Below are 25,974 nucleotides of genomic sequence, written 5' to 3' on the forward strand. Positions count from 1 at the left end.
TGTTCATACTGGCCATTAGAAGATCCCTCCATAATGCACTTACAATATAAGTAATGGGAGACAAAATCCACAGTCCTCCTCCTGTGCAAAAATGTATTTAAAAGTTTAACTGAAGCTAATAGGAAGCTTCAGCCATCCAAATGAGACAAATCAAGAAGATATATTTTAATGTTACAGTCTTTTTAGTGCAAAGTCGTTCTTTTTGTTACTATACTTGCACCACAGCTCAACAGGGAAACACTGTCTGAGGAAACACAAAGAGGGAATTTTATGCAACAAAGAACGTACATGTGGCAGATATCTACTTGATATGACTAACTCAAACTGCCCAAATGAACACTGAAAGAGGTTGTCCTCACTGTAATCATTCCTCCTGTTCATACTGGCTATTAAAAAGATCCCCTTCAAATGCACTTTCAATGTCAGTGATGGGGGCCAAAACCCACAGTGTGTTCACACAGTAATTTTGTGCAAAAACGCATTTAAAGATTTATCTGAAGCTTATATGAGGCTTCAGCAGTATGAGTTACAATAGTTTCAGATAAACTTTTAAAATACATTTTTAGACAGCAGGAGGCTTGTGGACTTTGATCCTCGTCACTTACATTGTAAATGCATTATGAAGGGACAATAATTACAGCAAGGAAAACTTCTTTCAGTGTCCATATGGGCGTCTGACTGTTGTTTTAAGAAAAAATGTGAACCAGTCCTTTAAGTCGACGCCAATAACCATTAATGGGCATTTGTCTCCATCTACTGCACAATGACAAGAATGCGTTTTATGAACGGAGGAGGAAAAAAAACCTGTCGTCGCGTTCGCACAGTTTCTACGTGCGCGTTCACGAACGAATCCTGTGATCTATGCGTCAGCTGTCAAGTCGCGCACACGCATACTACAGCACTGTCTCTATGCAAGATTTGTTTGGACAACGAATAAATCTGAAATTCCACAGAGACTCGGAACACGCAAAGTATGGTGACAGCAAAACTACTCCTATCAAGCTGGAGTAAAGCGACTCGATGACAGGGAAGTGATATGACGCAGGTTTGTGTTAGTTAGAGGAGTAGGATAAAAAAGGCGAACAGGTTTTCCGGTTGTAACGTTGCTAATAAGCTAGCCACGGACGGAGTTGTCCAACCGGCTTCATTAGCCGTAGCTGGCTAGCAAGCTAACAAGCTGATGCTGCGACAGCTCTGCTGCATTCAAGCAAATGAGGAGGGAGTTTACCTGGAGGTGTTTAATTCTGCTGTCTTTTTTTTTTTTTTTTAGCAAAAATTAGCATGATATCTTGCGGTAGCTGTTGCGAAGTAGTCAGAGTTTGCTTTAGGTGAAGTGACGGACGAGGAGGTAACGTTAGTGAGGTTGGGTTGCTCAAATAGTTATGAGCAGTTTCAACATTACAACCAAAACGTCCACGTTTAGCTCTTTGAGCACCGACAGTAAAGGTTCACCGGTCAGCGTTGACGCTACCAACAACAACAAGGAGTGGGCTTTGGGCAACGATGTGTTTTCGTGTTGTCACGAGATGAGCCCTATGGACGGTAAGCTGCAGTCAGGGATGTCCTCCGTCCAGTCTGGACTGGAAGGACACCTGCCGCTTCTACACTCCAGACACCACAGCACCCAAGGCGGGCTGTTGTTGGACCTGAGTTCCCCGACAGCATACCTCGACAGCAGCTCTCTGGACTACAGCGACAACGATGGGAACAACGCTGGTCCGTTGTTCGAGAGGAGGAAGAGGTCGAGGTCCAACAGCTCCAGACACCGCTACAACGAGGTGGTCACGGAACTCGGTCCGGAGGAGGTACGGTGGTTCTACAAAGAGGACAAGAAAACCTGGAAGCCGTTTGTCGGGCACGACTCACTTAAAATTGAGGTCATGTTTCGTAAATATTGCGAGCTGAACCCTGGCGCAGCAGGCTCCCAGGTCAGCGGCGGGGAGGAGGAGTGCGGTGATAACAGTGTGGAGAGCAGAGGGCTCAACGGCGCAGTGCCGGTGGAGACGAGGACCAGCAGTGTGCACGGAGGCCGGGGGTCTCAGGACACATCCACCGTCTCCTCGGATGAGAGGGACCCTGACAGCATTGAAATCAACGTAGAGCCTGTCTGTGTCCGGGGAGGACTCTATGAAGTGGATGTTAAAGAGAGGGAATGCAATCCTGTTTACTGGAAGCGTAAGTATCACTAAAGAAAAACCTAATCAAAGCCTATAAAATCATATTTTTGGTGTGCATCAGTCACAAATCACGGTGGCAGGTCCCAGAAGCATCACCAACTGAGTGCATGTCCATAGTACTAATACCTGCAGTGTACATATACTACATACACTTTACCGCACATTCTGCAGTATAATGGCTATCAGCATACAGATTAGTGAGCCTTATCTCTTCAGGGAGTCATTACAAGCAACATCCACCCCCTATACTGTAAGAGATACATACACTCAGCTGTTTATTTATTCATTTTAGTTAAGTTATGCATTATTTTGCGGTTTGGGTTATGTGACACTTTTCACTGGCTAAGCAGACCTAATTACTTACTTTTGGCAACATCCAAACAGTCCAGGAAGTCAGTCAGTTGGGTTTAGCTAATCTGTGCTTACTAATTCATGGATATTTCCAGGAAAAGGCAGGGAATAAATGAAGGCAGTCACTATAGAAGCTCCAGAAAACCTGACTGTGACGAAAGGGTTCATGGGTAGCTGGTTCTTCTGAAGGTTAACGCCAAGTGACATTTAGAGAAGCAGTCATTTTTCTGGATGTTCATGTTGTAGATGTAAGCCCTTTGTTTTCTGTAAAGGCCCTTGCTGTGCTGTTTCAGCTTGGTCAATGTCTGCAAACACAGTGTCTTGTAAGTGTTTTAAGTTTTCAAGGCACTACATTTCGAGATGGAAACTAATACAAAAAGAGATTATTTTTAAAAAGTAAACCAACTGGACACCACTTGGGAAGAGAAAGGGTTGTTTATGTAAGGTGGGGAGTGGAGGGGCAGGGTTTTTAAAAAAAAATATATACAGTAATCCAAGAAGCAAAACCCCCAGATATTTTGGTATAAGAAGTTAAAAAATAAGGTTTTGTAAGGTGTCCAGGCATTTATTTGTAATAGCTGCATATTTCTACTCATACATTGGAACTTGAAACATATAGGCACACACACTTATCTTTGCTGACCAGACATGAACCACCTCAACAAATGAGCGAATAGTATCTACTGTGAGCCTCTTTCAGTTTGTCTTTTTTGTGTGTCTATCTTAGCGTTGTGGTGGACCTGTCTGTGACTTGTTTTTTTGCAGTCACTGTAAATAAGAAGATGGTAATGCGTTTTTATATTTGTCCAGAATAGAGCAATCTCACAATGTACAGAAAGTGATTGAAAGGTCTCTGTCTTCTTTCCAAGTGTGCCTACATTCAGATTTGCTATTACACTCTTATTCACCACTAGTGAATCATTTAATGGTGTCAGTCAAGACTGTAATCAAAACTGGCCTCGCTCCATAAGCCACTGAGACTTGGCCCTCGTGGATTTGCCAGACTTGTTGGGTTAAATGGAAATCAGCTTTTATCATCCAACACATTCTGAAAGGATGAACAATGGAGTCGGTTCCTAGAAAGCGACTGTAGTGGCACCGTTACTTGGGAGAATTTCTACATGACATATACAGAGCCAAACAAAATGAAACATACACATTCCACCACATCCAAAAGTGTTAGTCTTTTGCATCTGTGACTAAATGTATGCTATTTTTACTGTCATACAGAACAAGACCACATTCCAGTGATGAGAGGCCAATGGTTCATTGATGGTACCTGGCTCCCTTTAGAGGAAGAGGAGAGTGACCTTATCGAGCAGGAGCACCTGAGCCATTTTCGTGGGCAACAGATGCAGGACACATTCGAAACGGATTTGGTCGTCAGAACCGTCGACAGTAAAGATGGTGAGCTCTGGGGAAGGGCATGGGTAGAACAATAAGGTTGAGATAACAACACAGCACAGAAGCATCCATTCTTATAACTAAGGTTTAAATAAATAAAAGTAGATATAACTTGATTGTGACTGATTTCTTACCAGTAGCATAAACATTGTACATCTTTTTACCGGTGGATTTGCCAACCCAGCAGTATTTTCATTCCAGGCAGGCAGTATCTTGTAAAATAATACTTACACAGTGTTGTGTTAGAGCAGCAAGGTCTTAAAATGTTCCCATGGGTGTTATTAGTTATAAATTCCATTAATAGTGAAGTCATCATCCTCACAATAAAGGCAGAAGGAAAGTATTGTAAGTCATAAATGGTGAATTATGTGACAGCCCTACCTCTCAGGAACGAAAGGAACAGGTGCTTCCATTCACGTGTGCGTAGGTTTTGTCATGTCATCCTCCCAATGTAAAGCAGGTGCAGCTCGTACATTCTGGCACGTCTCTCTCTCTCGCAGGGCTGGCTCGGGAAAGATGTAGCAGGCTTTAGCTGTGAAAGGCAATAAGAAAGAGGTTCTTTGATTCAGCATTCTCCTTAAGGCTGCCAGATCTACAGGACCTTGACTGCTGATTAATGCGTGGGTGTGTGAATGTGGCCGATAAATAGAGAGAAAAAGATGCAGCAACTGTTGAAGAGAGTGAGAAAACATTTAGTCTGTATTATGAAAACTGAGCGGATGAATGCGACAGAAACATGCATCAAAACATCACCAAAGTAACTGAAACATGCAAAATCTTACATTGTGATGCCTAAATTATATAGTGGCAGATAAATCATAGTCATAATCAACGCCTTAGTCAGTGAATAGGTTATAGATTTATATTACAAATCTATCCATTTATCTGTTTTTTCATTGCTTACCCCGACTCTCTATTACTGTCGCTCCCCCCTACTCAGAATAAATTAAGGCCTAAAAATAAAGCCATCAACAGAGCAGGGGAAAGTGATTACAATACATTGGCCAGTCTTGCTTGCTTCGCCACCATTTGTGCTACCACTTCTTCTAGCTTCCTCAGACTGAACTCGTTAAGACAAAACCGAAAGGTCACTGGTGTTCCACAAGCATTTGTGTACATGTACACATGGACACTTAAATATCTGTATATGTACACAGGCACATAAACAGTCACAGAAGACAGAATGATCATAATCAGATCATCTGTAAGGTGTGTCAGATATAGTACAAAGGCACATAAATTGCTTCTTCTTTTTTTTTTACACTAGGAGGTCCTTCTATTGCACAACACACAAATCATATGACCTTAGCTTGTCCTGTGGGTGAGATGCATTACAGCAAGAGTGCCGTATAAATCTGCTCACCACATCACGTAGTGAGAAACCCCAGGCTTGTCTTATTTTTACATGTTCCTATAATTTAATTCATTTCATGTACATGGAAACAGCCCACTTCTGTTTGGGACCTTCCCACTGCCTTTGTTGACAGATTGTTTTACACTCTTTAGTCTAGCTGATAGATCCTGTTAATTCACTTTGTTTCTGTCTTTGTTAAAGGGAACCTTCTCAGAATTTTATCTTGAAACTAATAAGCTGGAGCTTTTACAGCCATAAGTAGACTACCTTGAACCGCATTACAACTGATAAATGGATCATAAAGCGAGCGGGCTGAGCTCTGACAGTGCCGCAGTACATACATTTCCCCTGCTATCTCTTACTGTCACCTCCTCCCTATCATCTCTCTGTCCCGTCTACCCTTCTCTCTCCTTGTGCCTCAGTAGCTAGCTGAGACTAAAGGTTAGTGAAGCAGAACACATATGGAAGGCATACCAGCATGCTATGCAAGCATAACATGACAATGTAGGCAGGACTATTACTCACACTTCAAAAGAGTGCATGGATGTCCTGTTCTTTTCTGAGACATAGTTGTCTACTGATTCTTCATGAATCTGAATTTGACAATTAAAATGTATGTATTGTTTAAAGACAACAGACTGTCCTCCTCCCCCTGAATATAAAAAAATCTTTTTTTTTTAAATCGGAAAATAGATAAACTATGATAAAACAAAATAAAAGATGAAGATGATACAGAAGGTTCATAACCAATAGGTTAGTTAAATGAGTTGTGAGGCAGTCATATTACACAAAGACTGTAATACAAAGAATTATATATTAAAGCTGAAATGATTAGCACCATCAGTCCACCAAGGGGAAGAAATCGAGCCAAAATGCCAGATATTTTACAGTTCAAATCTCCCAACTGCTAAGATGTACCACTTTTCCCCATGTGACTGAAATGAATATCCCTGTGATTTTTATTTGAGAAAATAATTGGCTGATTGATCGATAGTTGCAACCCCACTGTATATATATATATATATACAATACACGTGATCATATACATTCCAGATAAGATGGGAATGTCCTCGAGACGTGCTGTTATGCCCTTCTATGACTGTTGTTCTTCATTATCTAGTCCATAAAGGTGAGAGGTCCCTCCATTGATATAATCTCTAGGAATGTACAGAGAGAGAGTCGTTTGTTGATCCATCCTTCATCCTTCTAATTCATTGCAATTCATCTTTTTGCTGTCGCGCAGCCAGTAGTTTATCATTTATTTAATCCAACATTCACCTGTACATGATGTAGTGTACTCTACTAAAGAAAGATCAATATTTTAATTAAACTATGGTGGTCATAAATGCAAATAGTAGTCTTGACACTAGTTAATTCACAGTATCAGAAGAAATAAGAATTGATTTGATGGCTTTTATGTATTTGAAAAGATGAATTAACCCTTATAGATGGTTTCCTACGTGAATGGAGAGCTCCAATGTCTGATCAAAATTTATACACTAGTTTTAACCTGTAAAGATATTTCATAATTCTCCTCCCCCTCCCAGATTCATTAGCCCTTACTGGCTTATCTGTGTTTACTGTTTATTACTTTCTTTGAAGAGTGTCTGCTGCTGTTTGAGCACAGAGGAAAGTTGACAGTGGTCACAGAAGGTGAACTTGTGGCACTTGAGAGGCACTTGCAGCTCTTATTTTTTTGTTATTGAAGCTGAAAATAGCCACAAGGTCGATACAGTTGATAGATTTATAAATTGTCTTTTAAAGTTTTTATTTGTATTTCCCAACTTTGATCTGTAAAAAGCAGCAGCAACTGTTTTTTTTTCCCCAAGCCTGACTGTGGAAAATGTTTTTCAGAGCACATATGAAATAGAAAAAAGAGAACAAATATTTAATTAGAAGAGGATCCCATTCAGTTAGTTTAAGAACTACGAGAAATACCCACGTGCATGTGGGTATAGAGCGGTAGGGCTGTGGAAACTGTAGGGTGTGTCCCAGTCCGCCAGGCCTCTCAGACGTCAAGGAAAAATCAAGCAAGAACCCAGCGGGCTGGGCACGAGGTCATCTGTCAGCACAGTACGTTTGGTATTTTTGTACAGCTTACATAGTAATTTAAAGCAGCACGTGAGGCTGGGAACACAGAGAGACTGATGACTGACACACGCTTAAAATAAGAGATTACAAACCTAACAACTAGCTCTTGGGATTTTATTAAATGTTTTACCTATTTATTCATTCATTGTCTTGTATCATAGATGGCCAATCATTCGGCAGTAAGTTGGATGTGGTCATCACTTGTGCTCAAAATATCATATATGTTTGAAATCATCAGGAGGTATAAAAACAAAGTCTAGTCTTGTTTGGTCTGATCTGGAAATGAGTGGTATATTGGTTCATTTGTGTCTTCAGGTGAGCTATAAGCCATGTAGTGTGTCCTCAACCCAAAGGACCATCATACACTACAAGCTACCACACAAATTGAGGCTATTTGTCCCTTGTGACATCCATATGAGGATGCTGTGCATTGTGCATATGTACAGTCATTAGGGAGCACATGTTTTATGGATGGATCCATCAGTGCCTTAATGTCCAAATTGACTTCACTGATAGCTTTTACAGAAAACAAACTTCCTGTGCACTCAGCAGGTCTCTCCTCCTCAGCCTTTCACCTCTGCTGAGCGAGACACTGCTGACATTTGCAAGTCTGTTGTCTGTGTTGTCACGGAATGAATGATTTAGTCAGATTTGCGATTCGTGGACTTTGCCGATTTGATTAACAAATGTTGAGGAGGCCTTTTAAAATGTCAAATCAAGATATCCATTTAGACTTCATTCATAGATTTAATGTTTATGGAGCTTCTGTTAGTTAATGTTGATTTTTAACTAGTAAGTAATTGTTTGGTAATTATATATGGATGGATGTATTTTACCAATTATTTCAATATAGTAAATGTTTACCAGCAATTATGACATATTATAAATAACTGATTAGATCATAGCACACAAACCTGGTTAGCTATTAAATTATATTTTGTTGACATTAAACCACATATAATAGTATAAATACTATTCTCACTGTAAAAACACTCCCACTTACCAGTATAGGCTTTAAATTACTTAACAGAAAATATTTAATCTTAATATAACAGTGGTGGAAAAAATATTGTGTTACTCTTACACCAATGCCTACATTGCAGCACAGTCACAGGAACATGTGCAAAAATTGCATTTTTACATTTACTCTTTAATCCACAATGAGTAGTATTCAGTTTCACTTGCCAATATTAAGCTAGCACTCCTTGAAGATTTCTTTCTTAGCACCTTCAGGTACAGATTTATTTGGATTAGTTAAAAATTTGAATTTAAAAATAAACCATACCATAGTCTCATTTCATTTCTCATGCTGATCCTTTTATATGTTTGTAGTCAGTATGTTCCTTCCTCCTTTAGTGGAATTCAACACCAATTTCCTAAAATTGTTATTAATTATTCATTAACCCAAATGAAAACATGCGTTTTAAGAGTGTATGCTCTTATTTTTGTCTCATTTTTTTTCACAAATGGGTCTGAAAATGTTGACCAACTTGTGGTCCCTATGCCTCTTATTATATGACATGGTTTTATTTTGTATTTTCTTTTTATTTTAGTCATGTATTTGTTGGAAACCCTTTGGTATCCCCCAAATGACACTTTTGTTACCTACCATAGTCAAGTACTGACAAACATAATGTTCTGTTAAGAAATGGTGGTTAACTTAATAACATGTTTAGTCTTTACCTCACAGTAAAGACAGTAGATTTTTTATAATCAGTGTAATTCAGGAGCTACCTCAGTCATCTTGGGCATGTGTCAAGCAGCGCTGCATAATGGACTGTAGGCTCAGTTACTAAGTCTACTACGAAGGCATTGTTTCAGTTAATTTCTAAGGTATCTGCCTGCAGCCACCAGGCTCCAGGGCCTTGAGGTGGTTATCTGATAGCAGCGCTACTTGATAGATTTGCCTTTTCAAGACTGATGGCAGCGGTAGCCTGTGTGACTGACACCAGGGTAATGGCCATTACTCACTCTCTCTTGGTTGTTAGTTCTCTCCCACCTGCCCCCTTTCTACCTCCCTTTTCTGTTCAAATGGAGTGGATATCAGACGAGTGCTAGAACTACATGTCACAAGCGCAAACGCTGCCAAGGTACTGTAAAATACAACGTTTTTTTTTTTTTTACTTTATTATATCTGCTAGTTTATACCCTCTCTCCTTGTAGATCGTAGGTCTCTGTGGAACTACATTTTCCTTTCTTTGTGGTGCAGACCTCTAAAAGCTAATATTTAGAGCTAGACCTAGGCTCAGTTAGAAATGGTTGTGCTAAAAATGGATTTAGGCTGCTCTCCCAGTTCTCCATTGCAGCCTTAACTGGGCCTAGTTGCTAGAACGTCTCCCTTTGTGCTGTGACCCGGAGTTTGGTACTACTGCTGTTGCTGTTACTGCTTTTTGAGGAAACCTGTGTATCTGTCTCTCATCTTCCTGCTGGGATACTGAGCAGACAACATGGTTTACTCAGCTACTAGCACAAGACCCCTTAAACCAGTGGAAATAAACTGGTCCTCGAAAAAGCCACCTGATTCTACCCCTTTTTATTTGTCCAACCTCATCACCCCTTTCTCTCTCATCGCTTTCTTGCTCTCTCTCATCCCCTCTGGCATTTCGACCATATCATTAATGAACCACCGTCACCAGCTCCCTCTCTAAGGGCAATGAACAAAGCTCTCTGTTGAGAGCCAAGCACAAGTGATGAGCTGAACAGAGGAGCCATTGTGGCCCTTTACTATAGCCCCCTAACATGTTGTATAGAGTCGGCCTCTTAGAAGTCCATCAGTGTCCTAGTTCTGGATCTATTGACCCTCATCAAAAATGCTAAACAGAGAGGTCTTAGGGTCAGTGTCCTCATTTTACAGTAAATCCCAGTCGCCGTTAACAGAAAGCTTTGTATCCAAAGTATAGCCTACCTTGACAGAACCTGTGCATTATCAAACAGTTGATTTTCCTGCATAACACAACCCCTGCATTAGAGTATTACAGTACTGCAAAAAGTACGCTTACTGACATTGCATTAACATTGCACTAATAATCTGTCTTGTCTCCATATGAGGCGGAGGAACCTGATGTAGGGGACATAGTTGGCATGTTTGTCAGGCTTTAGCTAAGCAATAATTGTAACTAGTATCTTGTTACTCTTCCTTAGAAAACAAAAGTCAGAGCCCCAGACCGCTACCATAGCACATTGTACTTATGGTTAATTTAAGGAGCCCTTCCCTTTTCATCTCTTTAACTCCTCTCCTCCCTGCTCCATGCTTCCTGCTCCTTTCCCAAACTCTCCCACACACTATTTACCAGTTATCTGTTACTTCCACATCTTACTCAGTTCCTCCCTACTCTTTGTCACATCCTTCAACCCTCACCCCTTACTTTTTAACCCTCTCCCTCACCCGATGTCCCTCAGTAAGTCTCCATAGCCATGTTAGAGAACTCCCTTAGTAAACTCTTGACTGCCAGCTCCTCAGCACACTTTGGTCTCCCTTTCCTTACCCTTTCTTTCACAATGCATTGCCTTTCATTGTAAAACAGGAAGTGTCTTTGTACAACCCCTTAGCATGTCTCTATCTTACTGGCTACATCTTCACTTGTATATGCCATCAAAACCAACATTTGATATTGATAAGTTTAACATAATTTCTATTCTAGTCGGTCTCCTCCTCCTGTTTTACAGTGGACTTGGCTACAAATACAGCTCAACAGTCTAAAGTGGCCTCATCCATCCTTGTATTACAGTGTGTAGACCTAATGGCAAATTCTTCTCTCCCCTGTCTTCACTTGTGAGTGCATGAGGTAAATGAGAAAATGAAGCCACTTTAAACAGGTTGAGATGTAGCCTAACTGGATGGTGAAAGGTACTCTTCTCAGAAGAGTGGATTGTTTCCCTTAGCTGCTGCTGTCATAGTGGTTTAGTGATATGTGTGGTGTGGTAGAAATTAAGCATGTGTTTCTTTTGCTGCTGAGTGGTTTCATTTGAGGATCTGAAAAGATAAATGGAAACATGTGACATAGGAATCCCCACGGGGTCTTTCCCCTCGGGTTTTCTATTGTATTTGAATAAAATGGACATGAGTTTTATTTTATCTAGCTGGGAGAATGGATGTCCTAAATTATTTCAGATGTCTTTGCCCTCTGTTATCCCATATTTGTTTAGTGCCTTTCACTCCAAAACTTCTGCTCCTTGTGACAAACTCTTCTTCCAGACCTTGCATGTCCGTCTATTTCCACACCCTGGTTTTCACACTGGTTGCCCTCTGAGTGAACAGGGCACAGTGAAGATGCAAACTGCATCTTCACCGCTTTAGGGCTCGCTCTACCCACCGGTCATGCGTTTCCAATGAAGAAATTAGCCCACCGGGCTGCACAGGCCCAGCTGATCTTCGCCATGTGACACACAAACACATTGGCTCTGTTGATATATACTGTATCTTGTTTTATTAATTTACATGGGAAGTTACAAGAGAGACAGCTAAACGTGTAAGGACATTTCTGGACACATTTTTGCCCTGTAGACATTGTCACATGTCTGTATTACCCAGGAATGTCTAAAATACTGAATGTCCAGATACTGAAAGAGAAGAAAAAACCCATGGAAGAATGCACAGGACTCACACACACATATTAAGTCATTTTTTTCTCTCTCTCCATGAAAGGTATAGTAGATAGAAAATATACTCAGAAGGTCTTTGGATCACATTTTGCTTCTTGAAAGACTATATTAGTACCTGGAGCATTGAATTTCTCCAAGTACTTTACCCCGTTCTCAAGGGTTTTAATCCCCAGATTGGTCCAGAGCAGTACAAAGAGCCATGACTGTGTACTGGACTAGTGCCAAAGCCTTCTACCAATCTCATCTAGATGAACTTAACTACACAGGACATGTAAAGGACATGCTTCAGGGATAGAAAGCTTAGCTCTCTCAAGTCAACCAGTTTCATTTATCACTCTTAGCTTCTGTGGCAAATGGTGTCTCCTCTCTAGCTATACCTCTGCTCTTACTTGCTCCAGTCCCTGCATTACACTGTGAAGTAACAACCTGGGAAAAACTGAACTCAAAGTGAAAATTGATTTATGTTATTACAGCACAAGCACATAAATACATTCAGTCTATGCAGAATGATGATACATAAGCAGGACGGACAAGCAAGAGCTGATATACACAATCATGGTGCGTGGTAGTTGGATTTGTTTTTCTTTCTAATCGCAGATCAATGCTCTAGACTGCATTTGATTGAGCTGTTTGAATAGATCAATCCTAGACTTTGGCTATTTTTTTACTGCATTCAAGATGATCACAACTTGGTGTAATTCTTATGTCTTCAATCTCTCTTCCTCTGCTCACCTTAAAATTTGTAATCACAACCCTTTGTATTGGTGATCCTTTTTCCTTCATCGTTTTCCCTTTTCCTTTGCCCAACTTCCCACACCATCTGCCAATGCCCCTCTTTCTGTCCTCTGTCTATTCATTCACTCACTCCTCTCTCACTGCCCCCTCCCCGCAGCCATCCACAGTCTGAAGCTGAGTCGGACCCATGTGGATTGGCACAGTGTGGACGAGGTCTACCTCTACAGTGATGCCACCACTTCCAAAATTGCACGCACAGTCACCCAGAAACTGGGCTTCTCCAAAGGTATGTAGTGTACACACTGTCATTATCGTTCCAAATAATACAGTGGGCAAACTATATCATGCTATATGCATTTGTGTCTGTGTTTCTTAGTTTGAAATCTACTGTTAGACCAGCATGTGGCCTAAATAATTTGATTTAATCAGGGTTTTATCAAATTTTTACTCCTGCTACAAGGGATTGCATTACTATACATATTACTCAAAAAATATAGATTATGAAACTAGCAATGACATAATTTATAGTACATTGAAGACTGTATTGTCTTATAATTATTGAACCAAGTTCATGTCACACTTTTCAAAATATAAGCAGTTTGTTATCCCTTTTGCTGGAGCTTCTGGCTATAGTTGCTATGATGCCAAACATTTAGTCAAACAAGACTAGTCTACAGCCATGTTAGCGGCCATGGTAGCCTGTACTTGGACACATCGATGATTTGAGCTAAATGCTAATGACAGCATGCTAACATTCTCACTGACATTCGGAATAAGGCTTAATTCGGAATATCCAAATGGAATATGCTGTTTACATGGCCTGTATCCAATTCGGAATATTGTCATACTCGGAATAGTAGTGGAATATGAGTGTGCATGTGAACGTAGTCGGTGATAATGGTAACATGTTGCTGTTAATTATGGTAATAATTATGTTCACCGTCTTCTTTTAGCATGTTAGCATGCTAACATTTATTCATTAGCACTAAACGCAGTGTTTGAGTCTGATAAAATGTTATTATTTTTGTAGGTAGGCCTATTTGGTCATAAGAAAAAGTACTGGACGAAATAAAATTTTGACCTAATTATGTTCCTAGATGAAAGGTTAAGGGATCACCAAAGCTGTTACAAATCATCCTGAGGGGGGCATGAATATGAATATCTGTACCAAAGTTCATGGAAATCCATCCAGTAGTTTGACCTGAATAAAATTTCATGGCTAACCGCCCAGTTGTCTGGTATTTTGCTGATACCCTATGTGACCAGGTCCACACCTGTTCCCACTTTTCTGCCCATCTTATGTACACATGACACACTTATTACTGCATCCACAGTGTGCTGCTATTTGCCATTATCCAACAGCTGTTTAAACGTGGCTGGGTATAGTCCAGTCCCTTAACTGGATTAGCCCAGAAAATCATGCGGTCTCCATCTGTATTTTCAGAGCTAGGTTTGATCAAATGGCCTAAGTGTACCTGAAAAGATGTCAACTTCAGTTTGACCCCAGGTCTGATGTTTGATCTGTATGGATGAGTCTAATCTGATCTACAAACTCCTAGCTCTATGGTACATTTTCATCTCCTGCTCACAGATTATAAGAGGCGAAGCAGGCATTGGTTATCTCAATCCCCCCTGACACACAAATGCCCAGTGAGGGGAAATCTCCTTAGTGCTATCCAGACAGCAGTAAATTCCATTGGCTCCTATCACCTTGCCATACAGCACATGACTGGACTAGACTGTAGATTCTAAATAAGGACACTCACTCGGTCCTCTAGGCACATTACAATTGCTGCCACTGAGTCTCGGGCCACAGTCACAGCAGGACTTTGTCTCACCTACTGGCCTCTTTGGACTCAGAACAGCACGTTACTTAAACACCCGGATATTTATAGCCTTCTAGTGGACAAAGTGGAGATGTGCTTATTTAGCAATACAGTACAGAAAATATTGTATAAAAAGTTTGCTGGACAGTAAAGTTAAAGGAAAAATCACACACAAACAACCAGCTACTAAAAATAATGATCCAACCTGTGCTCTCTCTCCTCTTCCAGCCTCCAGTAGTGGAACACGGCTCCATCGAGGTTTTGTCGAGGAGGCCTCCCCAGAGGACAGACCCCCTCAGACTACACACGTTGTCTTTGTGGTCCATGGGATTGGACAGAAGATGGACCAGGGACGCATTATTAAAAACACGGGAATGTGAGTTAAATTGAGATAAGATAAATTGACTGAAAAGATGTCAGTTAGACCACCGAGTTTTTACTTTTATTCTTTTGGAATCTGTAAAGGGGCTAAGACAGGCTTATAAAGGACAACTTCTTCCTTTCTACTCTTTTTTTTTTTTTTACTTGAACACGAACCAAAACCAGTTCCAAGTGCAAGCACATAATGAGAAGAAATCTCTCTGGGATGATGTGATGTTTGAATTCCCATATGTTTGTTTGCTCTCTGTTCCTATTCTCCTCTGTTCCAGGCACAATCTGTCTCTCACACTTCTCATCCTGTTGTTCTGTTTTATCTTTAGCTTTTATAAAGATCATCTATTTCTTCTTTCTATTTACTTTGTATCTCTGATATGCTAGAAAAGCCTGATAATATCTTGTTCCTTTAAATAGTTATGAAATACACGTTGACATTTTCTGTGTGGTCTATTCCCCGTCCTCCTAACTGCTCTTACATCACATGTTGTGTTTTTATACTGATGAAGGGTTTCAGATATCGACCTGTCTGGCAGGTTCTTCTGATTCCAGATTACTTTTTTGTTCAACACTGTTGCCAACTATTTAACTAGTGCATTTATGGAATGCAACACAACAGTGCTCATTATAAATACACAGCAATTATTCAGGTATTTGAATTCAGGTACTGTTATATAAGAACTTCATAAGTAGTGTCACGTGGAGTCATGAAAATATATAAATATATTCATACTTTGGCTGCATATTTTTCTGTTTTTCCCTCTGTTTGGTTCACCCAAAGACACCCATAGTTATAGCTATGCAAGGCATTTCTCTGGACAACAATGCACCTGCAGCTTTTGTGTTTTGTTCTCCTCCCCTCCTCTCTCAATCTTCCTCACTCTCTTTGTCTTTTCTCACTGTTCACACACTTTATACTTCGTATTGTCAATGTTCCTGCAGTCTGGTGGCCAAGAGAACACAAGGCACTGAAACTCGAGAAACCACGAGCAAAGAGAGAAATATATTTCCCAGATACGTTGCATTTAGTGAGGGACTGCAACATAAGCAATAGAGAAACAGTGCAATATGCATGCAACACAATCAAACTGAGAGAACATAAAAAGCTAAACAAATTTTATTTATATCCTATCAGCTGATACTCGTGATATCTCAGTGTTAAAACTGAAGTGAACCAGTTACACCAATATCAGCAATCCAGATTTTAAACATGTGCTTCCAGCTGTGCCAAATATAACTTCTCAGTGGTTTGAGCAGCACAGCAAAAAAATGTCCTTCCATTTTAGTGGAGCGTTGGCACAACTCTCTGAAATAGATATCTCAGTACCTTGGCACACAAAAAAGAGACTATCCGCATGGTCTGACACTGCTAGTTGATCCTTTAACTAACCTCCTGACTACGTTTTGTCTTTCAAAGGCCTAAAGTTTTAATGAGGAACCTCTCAATAGTAGATATTTGTGTAGAAGTCACTCTAATGGGGAAGTTAGAGTGACACAATACTCACTTCTGTCCTCAGAAAGCTGATAAAGCAAATTATTACAGAGTCGCTGCCTGTCTATAAAGTGGTACACCCATGAAATCTCACTGGGGCTCAACAATGTATAGGCTATCAGTCAGTTCTGAATTGTTACTTAAGCCAGGCACAGTCCTTCTCTATGTTTGTGTCTTTGTGTGAAGATATATCTGGCTGCGAACGGCACCACTGAACATTTCAGGCAGTAGTACAGAACATGCGGACCAGTGCCATGTGTGTCTCTGTCACAAAGTTAGAGTCAGCCCATTGCTTGCGGCTTAGGCCAGCTAAGCAGGTAAAGTAGACCAAGTCAAGCTACAGAACACTTTTAAGCCTCACTCCCAACTCCCTGTGGATTACAGCGTTACACGCCTTCCTCAGCCAAGAGGAAAGATCAACCCGATATGTCTAGCCAGTTCCTTGTTTTGCCTTTTACTTAGATTAATAGACCAATTTTAGTTCTGTGTCTTTCTTTCTCTCATCTAAGGTTTTCTCTTTCATTCCCATATGTGTGATGTTTTGAAACTTGACACAGTTTAGTTGAGTTTCAGCATTCGCAGCAAAAGAGGAAATTACTAGAGTTTAGCACATTATTATGCTCTCAAACAAAATCAGGGAGTGTCTCTCTAAAAATAATTTTAGCGAAATCTAGTGTGTCAAAGCAGCTCACTGCCCAATTAATGCCAACATAAAAGCAAGAGGAATCTTGTGAAGCACAGAAAGCTCTGTAATTCAGCACTCAGAGCGTTTAAGTTCCCCTGCAGATACTCTCGCCTGTAGATAGTTCTGTCAAACCTACATTAGGTTCCCAGTCATCTAAAAGCCTCTCAGCCTCCATTTACCAATGTCAACACCCTACCTCACCCTCTGTCTCTTTGTGTATTTAGCGCATCCTGCGAGCTAATGCTGCCCCATATAGGATTAGTAGCAGTGCTGTATGTGTGTGTGTGTGTGTGTGTGCGCTGCATGAGGGGAGCTGCTGCATCAATGAGCAGTAAAATGGGCATCTCTTCTTCTCTTCCCGACAGTCATTAAAGTCTGTAAGAGTGCAAACACAGACTCCCTAGTCAGTCTGTAGCGGGCTGAATATACGTAGTGGATGTTACTCATCCACTCAGAACCTGTCATTATAAAACACTGCTGCCCAGACAATGTGCTGATGACGCTGTTTCTAAATCAAGCACTTTTTTTTAGGAGAACGTGTTGTCCTGTCAGCCAACATAACTATCATAATGGCCTCTGATTAAAAACAACGTATATTATGTGTCTATTCAGGCTAAGGGAGGGTGTGAGGAAGATGGAGGAGAAGCACTTTTCAGAGCACAATGACGAACATGTGGAGTTCCTGCCTGTCGAGTGGCGCTCCAAACTGGCTCTGGATGGAGGTTTGTGATTTGTATTTGTGAGAAAGTGCATTTGTGTGGTTGTATGTATGTATTTATTCCTATTCATGTGTTTGGTTTGTGCTTTTAAGTGTGAGCACTTGAAGTGTGGTTTTTGTGTACAATGGATGTATTTGTCTCTTGCGTCAGTCTGACTTATTTGAATGTATGCAATGCAGTTAATTCAATAATAAAGCAACATGGTGAGATACAAGCTCACCAACACACAAGTTTCTAAAGTTTTTGTTGACTATTTACATAAATACAGACACCAATGTGTGGCATTAAAACCTCTGTTTTGTACTGTGATATTGTTGGTATGTTCCTGTAGATACGGTAGACTCAATCACACCAGACAAAGTGAGAGGACTAAGAGACCTTCTCAACAGCAGTGCCATGGACATCATGTACTACAACAGCCCCCTTTACCGGGATGAGGTGAGAGTCACACACATAAAAAAAACAAAAAAAAAAATGTTTTCTGTGACGCACTGTTTCTCCTTAAAACCTCTCCACTCTCTTTCTCTCTCTCTCTCTCTAGATTACTAAGGGCCTAACACAGGAGCTAAACAGACTGTACACACTTTTCTGCTCCCGGAACCCTGAGTTTGAGGAGAGGGGAGGCAAGGTGTCCATTGTGTCTCACTCCCTCGGCTGCGTCATCACCTATGACATCATGACAGGCTGGGATCCTGTGCGCTTCTGTCTGCAGGAGCACCGCGCTGTGGAAGAGGAGCTGGACCTGCGCTGGATGTCCTATGAAGAGAGACATCTTTTAGAGCAGCTGCGGCACACTAGAACAAGGTAAGACTGGTTAGTCTAGATCAGTGACTGCTAGCCGAAGTCTTTAAGAAAAAATTGAGCTTGTTCCTGGTGTACTCACTTACTTATATATATTCAACTGGGCACCCACTACAGCACTTATATTAGAAATTGAGACTGATGATTTTAAATGATTTTAACAATACTTTGTTAGCTCACAGTACGTAAAACTACAGATCCTGTGAAAACTTACCAACACAGCAGTGTGGGTATTTCCATAAAATTCACCAACACTATATTCTAATGAGTTTGCAGAGCAGCAGTATAAAAATGAACAAAGAGGGGAAAAAATGAACTAGCTAGATGTTTTGATTGGACTTCATTATGTCAATTTTCAAATTCAACTTCAGCTTTAAGAACAAATAACACATGATGTTCATATCTTTCCAACTACTCTTTGCTCCAAATTCAACATAAAACCTTTGTCTCTAACTTTGGCACACATAGTACAGTATGTACTGTGAGGTAGCAAGTTGTTTGTCTTGTTTGAGTTTCGTGAGGCAGCAGAATATTGTGAAGGGAATGTAGCTCACTTGCACCACCTCTCTGTTTGTACAATATAATTTACTGTGTGCGCCATTACCTTGGTGAAAGAGAAGCTGCTGGCAAAATGGTTGTTGATGTGAGTGGTACAAAGACTGTTTGATGACTGGCTTCGGCGAGCGTAGTATGTCTAGGTAGCTTGGGATAATAGCAGATTATAAAAGGATATGTAGCGTTATCAATGGAGAATTATATTGGAATTAGCCTAATTGTCAAACTGTGGCTTCAGAGAAGTTCCTGTACACTGTGCCCCTTTCTGCTTCTAACAGATTACGAGAGCTGGAAAATCAACTTGAAACACTGGAAGCCTCTAAACCGTCAGCACCCCCAGCACTCAAATTTAAGGTAAAATACCCAACTATGTAAACAATACAATATGTATACCATTACAATGTGATACTCTAAATAGATAAATATTAGCGGTTGCTGTGTTGCTGCAATGATATTTGTTAGAAAGACTTCACAACACAGACACATTGTATCATATTGAATGAAACATGAATGGTGTTTATTGAATTGTTGCCCTATTTTAGTCAAAAAAGGATCATATCTCAGTACCATCTATGTCAATAACAAAGACTCCCGTTAGGACATGTATATCATCTTAGTACTTTTTGTCTTTCAGGTGGAGAACTTCTTCTGCATGGGTTCTCCTCTGGCTGTGTTCTTGGCCCTGAGAGGGATCCGCCCCGGTACCAGCTGCCACCAGGACCATATCCTGCCCACCTCCATCTGCAGCAGGCTCTTCAATGTCTTCCATCCTACAGACCCTGTGGTCAGTTTTCCTTTCATTGCCCCAGCCCATGCAGATGCTCTCTTTCACTCATGGTTATGACAGCAAGTCTAGATTTTTCTCTTCTTGTCTTGTTATTTTTATTTTTGACTTAGACCACACACACATTTATGGTGTGCTTTGACATTTTCCACTGTGCTCCGCTAATCGAAACCAGCCTTTTACAATTTAGTCAGACGTGCAAATTGAAAATATGCACTGTACCCATTTGACAGCTTCAAATACTTAACTTAGTTTAGTCATCTATCTGTTAGCTAACCGAGTTTTATTGCTCTCCTCAGGCCTACAGACTGGAGCCCCTAATCCTCAAACATTATAGCAATATTGCACCTGTTCAAATACACTGGTAAGAACTTAGTGCACTATCAAAACACTTAGCGTTATCCCTCAAATACACACAGAAACATATATGTTATGATATTTTGGGTTGGTTTTCTCCATCAGGTGTAGTGCCACTAACCCCACACCCTATGATGAGATACGGCCCACCTTCCTGAACCCAGTCAAAGACCCAGCATCTGACACAGAGAGCATCCCCAGCCCAAGCACCTCTCCTGTCCTCGCCCGACGACACTATGGAGAGTCTATCACCAATTTGGGCAAGGCCAGCATACTGGGTAAGACACTTTCATAACTTTTCAAATAACTTAGCTCTGATAATGCACATGACTAGATGGGTCATTTCATCATCAGCATCTGTCACAATCTTGGAAAGAATCAGTACAAAGTATATCTGATAGTTGTAGGGTTACACAGAATCAGTACGTATTATTGAAAATTTCAGCTCTGAAACTGCTGGTTTTATGTGGTTCATAACTGCATATTTGTCCAGAAGACTGTCGAATACAACCAAAACAGGTTATATTCAACTATTATAAATGTATGGGGATAGGATACTGTAGTGAAATGTGTCTGGGGTGGAGAAGAAAAGATATTCTGTTCTTAATAACATATTAATGTTTTTAAATAAGATGTTCCCTTGGACTAAAGTGTGTCAACAGGGCCATCATGTGGAGAGATGGAGAATTGATGCAAATACACTGTGGTCCCTTGTACTTTTAAATAATTTTTTGGTTTTATTACCTCTCTTTTGTTTTGTTCTGAACTACATTCCACCCAGCTGACCTCTTTTTTTTCTCTCTCTTCCATACTCCCTCACTGTAGGAGCGGCGAGCATAGGGAAGGGCATCGGAGGCATCCTTTTCTCACGTTTCTCTCGCTCCAACAGCCAGCCTTCAGTGTCATTAGGACTTGAGGGAGGGGTCAACTCTGAAGAAGAGGAGCAGAAGCGGACAGAAAGCCAGTCTGCATACGGCCTCTCCAGTATGATTCGGCCGACCTCACCTACTGCTGACACATCATGTTAGTTCACTTATTGTACCTGCCCAGCATCAAGCAATCCTAGAGAAAGTCTCACTTTTGTTTTGTTGGTAGATAATTCATTTATACATTTAAAGCATGTTGGGAAAGTATTTTTTATTAACTGACAAATGTATTTCGTGGAAATAACAATGATAATGTCTCTGTTTCTGACTTCAGTGGAGCTGGAGCAGCGCGTCGACTTTGAGCTCCGAGAAGGTCTGGTGGAGAGCCGCTATTGGTCAGCAGTGACCTCACACACAGGCTACTGGTGCTCACATGACATAGCACTCTTCCTGTTGACCTTCATATACAAGCAGAAGAACATGCCCTCCGACCCAGAAGAAGATAACCTGGAACCAGACTGAGGCGGCACATTAATTACAACACATACCCACTTGAATGGCATCATCTTTTTGACAAGATGCAAAACTAGACTTCATTTATTTTCATGCAGACAAACTGTTCAAATACACTATTAATCTTTTTTTTTCCTATACCTACCTGTTTTCCAGCTCTTTGAACACATGGGAATCATTTCTGACAAACTGACCCCATACTTTTGTGCATTTTTTGTTTATTTTTGTGTAGTTTGTACACAATCTCTCACCCTAAGGGTGACAGTATTGGACCAGGAACCCCTAAGGAGGTGCACCCTTTGCCAGTATGACCACAAGTTACATATAAATGTGGAATACGAGTCTAAAGAGTTTGACGCGTATGGGTTTATTGCACCCAGTTGCAGAAAGTTCTAGCTTCATCCCTAAAACTTTAACTATAACTCAAATAGTTGCAGCCTGTTGATTACGTGTCAATGAGGTTCCTATTAATCATAGCATCAGTGCTTCAATCCAGCCTCTCTCCTACAGACTCAGTCTGGAGCCTTGTAACACAGTTGCCTGATCCCTGGTCACTGAGGCTGTCAGTTCTGTGTCTGATCTTTTTCACCTTTTCTTTGACATGATGGAAGCAAAAATAGAATTGTCAGGAAATAGTGGTTTTATCTTTAAAATGAACCTTTAGCGACTACATCTGAAAAACTTAACGCTAACAAGCAAGTGCAATGCCTTTCAAAATTAGCCAAACAATGTAGAATATTTGTTTAGTTTTTCTGAACAAAATCTTAGGGCATTATCCCTTTAATAATGTTTTGGGAGTCTGAGGAAAGACATAACAAATATGCTACTTTTAGGTTCTTTTTCTTCCTCTGATGATTTTTTTTTTTAAATGTTCGCCTCTTCTTAACATCATCAGACTCTTAAAATAGATATGCACCAATTAAAACATTTTGATATACTGTACAGTTCACTAGAACAGAATTTTCTCACAGCTCACCACCTTACATTACTGCAGTCTCCATGTGACATTAGCAGAGGTTTAATAACCACATGAGGCTCGTAACCTAACATGTATATCGCCACCCTTAAACAAGGGATAGACAATGTACAGTTATTGTCTAACAGAGTTTATGAATCCAAATCTACAATTCTCTTGATGATGTCATTTAATAGACAAGATGTCTCACTCAGAACAATCCCATTCACTCAGACTAATTTCAGTCATTCTATATTAAGGATAAGTTACGAGGGAATTCTCAGTGCTCATATCTTTTATATTGATATCTAGATGAAATCAGAGGAACTAGATGTATTTTTTCTTAAAAATATTTTTCCTAGCGATTTTCAGGCTGTTGAGGATATAAACCTGGATCTCATCTTGAGAAATGGGATTCAAACTTGTGGCCAAATAAAATTTATGTGTCTAGCTTGTTACGCTGCTTGACTTCAGTAATACTAAGTCTAGTTCATACTCCATGAAGCAGCAATTGGCCTGAGGTAAAAGCAGCTTCTTTTTTTTTATTTTGAGGCTTTTGTGATACATGGCAAACAAAAGTTAATTGTTTCTCCTTCGCCTTTTTTGGTGAGTCGGTGACCTATTCACACTTTCCCCTTAAAGAAATGGATCTTTTTACTTTTATGTGAAAGAAGGGTTTTTAGTCTTAAAACTTGAGTTTTCCCTGACATTAGACATGTGATCTCCTAATTGACACTATTTGCAAATTTACCCCAAATTTAAGAAAATGTGGACAACTGAAGACTGCAAATTATGATTTTAGTTTTCCAAAAGATACTTTGCTGGTTATCATGAATTTTGCCTTAGGTTTGTCAGAGCATATATATGAACTTTTCTCCAATAATGATGGTGCGTATGTTATTATTTTTTCTAATGTCGTCCTTTTACAAACACGCCCAGTAATAATTATGAAGAAGTTTGAAAGCTTACTCGCTTTGCATGGTGTCGTATTGTTGGTATTGGAGTAAGAAGACATTGCAGAGAGTGCCAACACGCATCTAAAAACCTTGTGTTTGTCATGACTAGAAAACCACAAATGATGAAAGCGAAATCATTTATAAGACATTTGCAATGGATGAAGAAGTGGAACTATCCTCAGATTAATCATTGTGGAGTTAAATGTGACAGACTTGATTATTGTCATTGTCAAATTTACTTTGTGTCCTACTTGTTAATATTATCGTAGTTATCAAGAGCTTATTCTAATTTGCTATGGTGCAAGCTGCTGCTTTACTGTTCCACACAATCAAGGCCTGTTGTTGACTTATCCACCAGTGAATGGAAACCAGCTATTGGTGTCAAAAGTCTGTGTTATGTGTGCAAAGGCCTACTGACTGAAACCAGACTGCCTTTCAGATGATCGGATGACAGAAAAGTCTGGAAGTAGTAAAAGAAGCATGGACATATAAGGGAGAATGTTTTGAAAGTGTTTCTACATTTGATCTGGTGGATCTTGCACATTCGTCGGCTATGAATTGCACAAAATTAATGTTTAAAAAACAGCCTGTTGATTTTATTTATTCATTTCTGGTGAGCATGTGTTACAATGCAGTGATAGATGCAGAAAAGTGGTCAGCAATATTAATGTACTTTGTTACTTGGACGGCATGCATGCAATTTACCTTTTGAAACCTTTAGACATAATGCAGAATACAAGGACAGTCCCATTGTTGCCTCTGCATCTTTAAATCTCACTGTGTGGGTTCAGACACAACGAACACACACTGACGGAGTATGGACGGACCAGCTTAACAATAACAACAATGTTTCTGCCAGTGTTTGTGATTTGGCTATGTGGTTCCAAAATGTATAATGTGAAATTTGCACAATTTCCATCAGAGCAATTCTCGATTAAAGCACAGATTTGCAACTGTGTTCACTCTGCCTGCTAAAAATTTAGCAACTAAACTGGAGAGCATTACAGAGAAATCTGTGTAGACATGTTTGACTACAGCATTTTGAATGATGACAGTATATTTTTCTTGTTACAAAGCACCGCAAGCATCAGGGAAACATCTACTGTAACATGTTTTGTAGATGTTGACACCAGTTTGAAGCCATTATTCAGTAAAAAAAAAAAAAAAAAAATCAAGTAATGTCACAAGTGTACCGTCAGTCTTTACAGTAAAATGTTTAGATGTTATTAAGGAAGGACCTGCAGCCATATGTAATCTGTCATTGGGTGAAAAAGAGAACATGCATTACAATTTACTGTGGGTTTATTGAATGAACTATGTTAAATTTATGTCAGGCACCACTGTTGCTCTAACTTTGAATGGATGTCCGGGAAAGTGTTCTTTGTCTGTCCCTAGAGCTGTGCAATAACCCATGCCTGTAATGGATTCTAACTGCCATCCAAAGCACTGTATTTATTTCCTTTTATTAAAAGCATTTCTTTTTTGGATTAAAATGACTACTTTTTCTTATTCTGTCATATCGCACCAGATAAAACAAGGAAAAATGTTGTATTTGGAATCCGTTTATGCTGTCGTGTAGGAGGAGGCTGGAATCATCAGAGGAAAATGGTGTCATTGCTCATTTCCAGACTGATTTCCGAGGACAATGGAGCTATTTGTTCATCTGAAACACAGATCAGATTCTTTCCGAGGCAACCCCCTGATGCGAATAACAAAGCTGACTTATAGATCATGAATAGGCCGTATTGTGATCCACCAGCAGTTGTGGCTTCAATAGGAGTCACTAGCACTTTAATACAGTTTAGCAACATCTGCAAAGGCCGGGCTCACAGATGGGAGCAGTTAGGACTGAGGTGATTCTCATAAATAATGCAATAGGGCCTGCTGTTCTGTGTTTGGCCAGGAGAGGTCAGCCATCTATAGGTAATACTGGAACAAAGACTCCTACTGACCATCTGTTGTTCAGAGCCCTCTCTCAATCTTTGTTCCCATTTATTGCCCTAAGCTAATTGAGCTATTTTGACAGTTGTTAATGCTCTTAATTATAATTTTATACCTTGATAATTTATGTTTGTAGGTCAGTAAGATGTTAAATTGTCATAAAATACATGAAAAGTTTGATTATATGTCATTCCACTTGAATACCCACTTGAACATCATACCAACTACAGTCTAAATGCCAAAAGAGTCATTTTTCTTTCCAAAGGCGACTCATGCAGACAGTGTAAACTTCTTTCCTCACATCGTCCACTTCTCTCCCTCCTCATTTACATCAACAGCCAAGCCAGCTCCCTATCTGACTCTCCTGCTCTGCATCTGACTGACTCAAATGTTTACTCTGCAATTAAAACACAGCCTATAAAAGGCAATGGGTCG

General features: G+C 40.1%; 1 protein-coding gene across 2 annotated transcripts; it reads left to right on the forward strand.

The window, feature by feature from the left end:
* Positions 1-857: 857 nt before the first annotated feature.
* ddhd1a (DDHD domain containing 1a) lies at positions 858-25,091 on the forward strand. 2 transcript variants are annotated; one of them, XM_067613510.1, is made up of 14 exons: positions 858-2,175; positions 3,759-3,935; positions 9,366-9,467; positions 12,872-13,000; positions 14,769-14,916; positions 17,705-17,814; positions 18,143-18,249; positions 18,353-18,615; positions 19,446-19,521; positions 19,802-19,951; positions 20,251-20,315; positions 20,414-20,586; positions 21,134-21,331; positions 21,509-25,091. In XM_067613510.1, the coding sequence occupies exons 1-14, from the start codon at positions 1,383-1,385 to the stop codon at positions 21,694-21,696; spliced, it is 2,679 nt and encodes an 892-aa protein (XP_067469611.1). In that variant the 5' UTR covers positions 858-1,382; the 3' UTR covers positions 21,697-25,091. The 2 variants fall into 2 exon arrangements, with proteins under 2 accessions (XP_067469611.1, XP_067469612.1); XM_067613511.1 differs by lacking the exon at positions 9,366-9,467 and having other exon boundaries at positions 859-2,175.
* The last annotated feature ends 883 nt before the right edge of the window (positions 25,092-25,974 follow it).

This window comes from Thunnus thynnus, chromosome 16 (genome assembly GCF_963924715.1).
Source record: "Thunnus thynnus chromosome 16, fThuThy2.1, whole genome shotgun sequence".
In the NCBI taxonomy this organism is placed as follows: Eukaryota; Metazoa; Chordata; class Actinopteri; order Scombriformes; family Scombridae; genus Thunnus; species Thunnus thynnus.

Excerpts from the sequence above, each read along its gene's own strand:
- ddhd1a (XM_067613510.1), top strand. The coding sequence starts at position 1,383 with ATGAGCAGTTTCAACATTACAACCAAAACGTCCACGTTTAGCTCTTTG. Across the intron at positions 3,936-9,365 it reads AACCGTCGACAGTAAAGATG|TTCTCTCCCACCTGCCCCCT; the intron begins GTGAGCTCTGGG and ends CTTGGTTGTTAG. Across the intron at positions 20,316-20,413 it reads GCACCTGTTCAAATACACTG|GTGTAGTGCCACTAACCCCA; the intron begins GTAAGAACTTAG and ends TTTCTCCATCAG.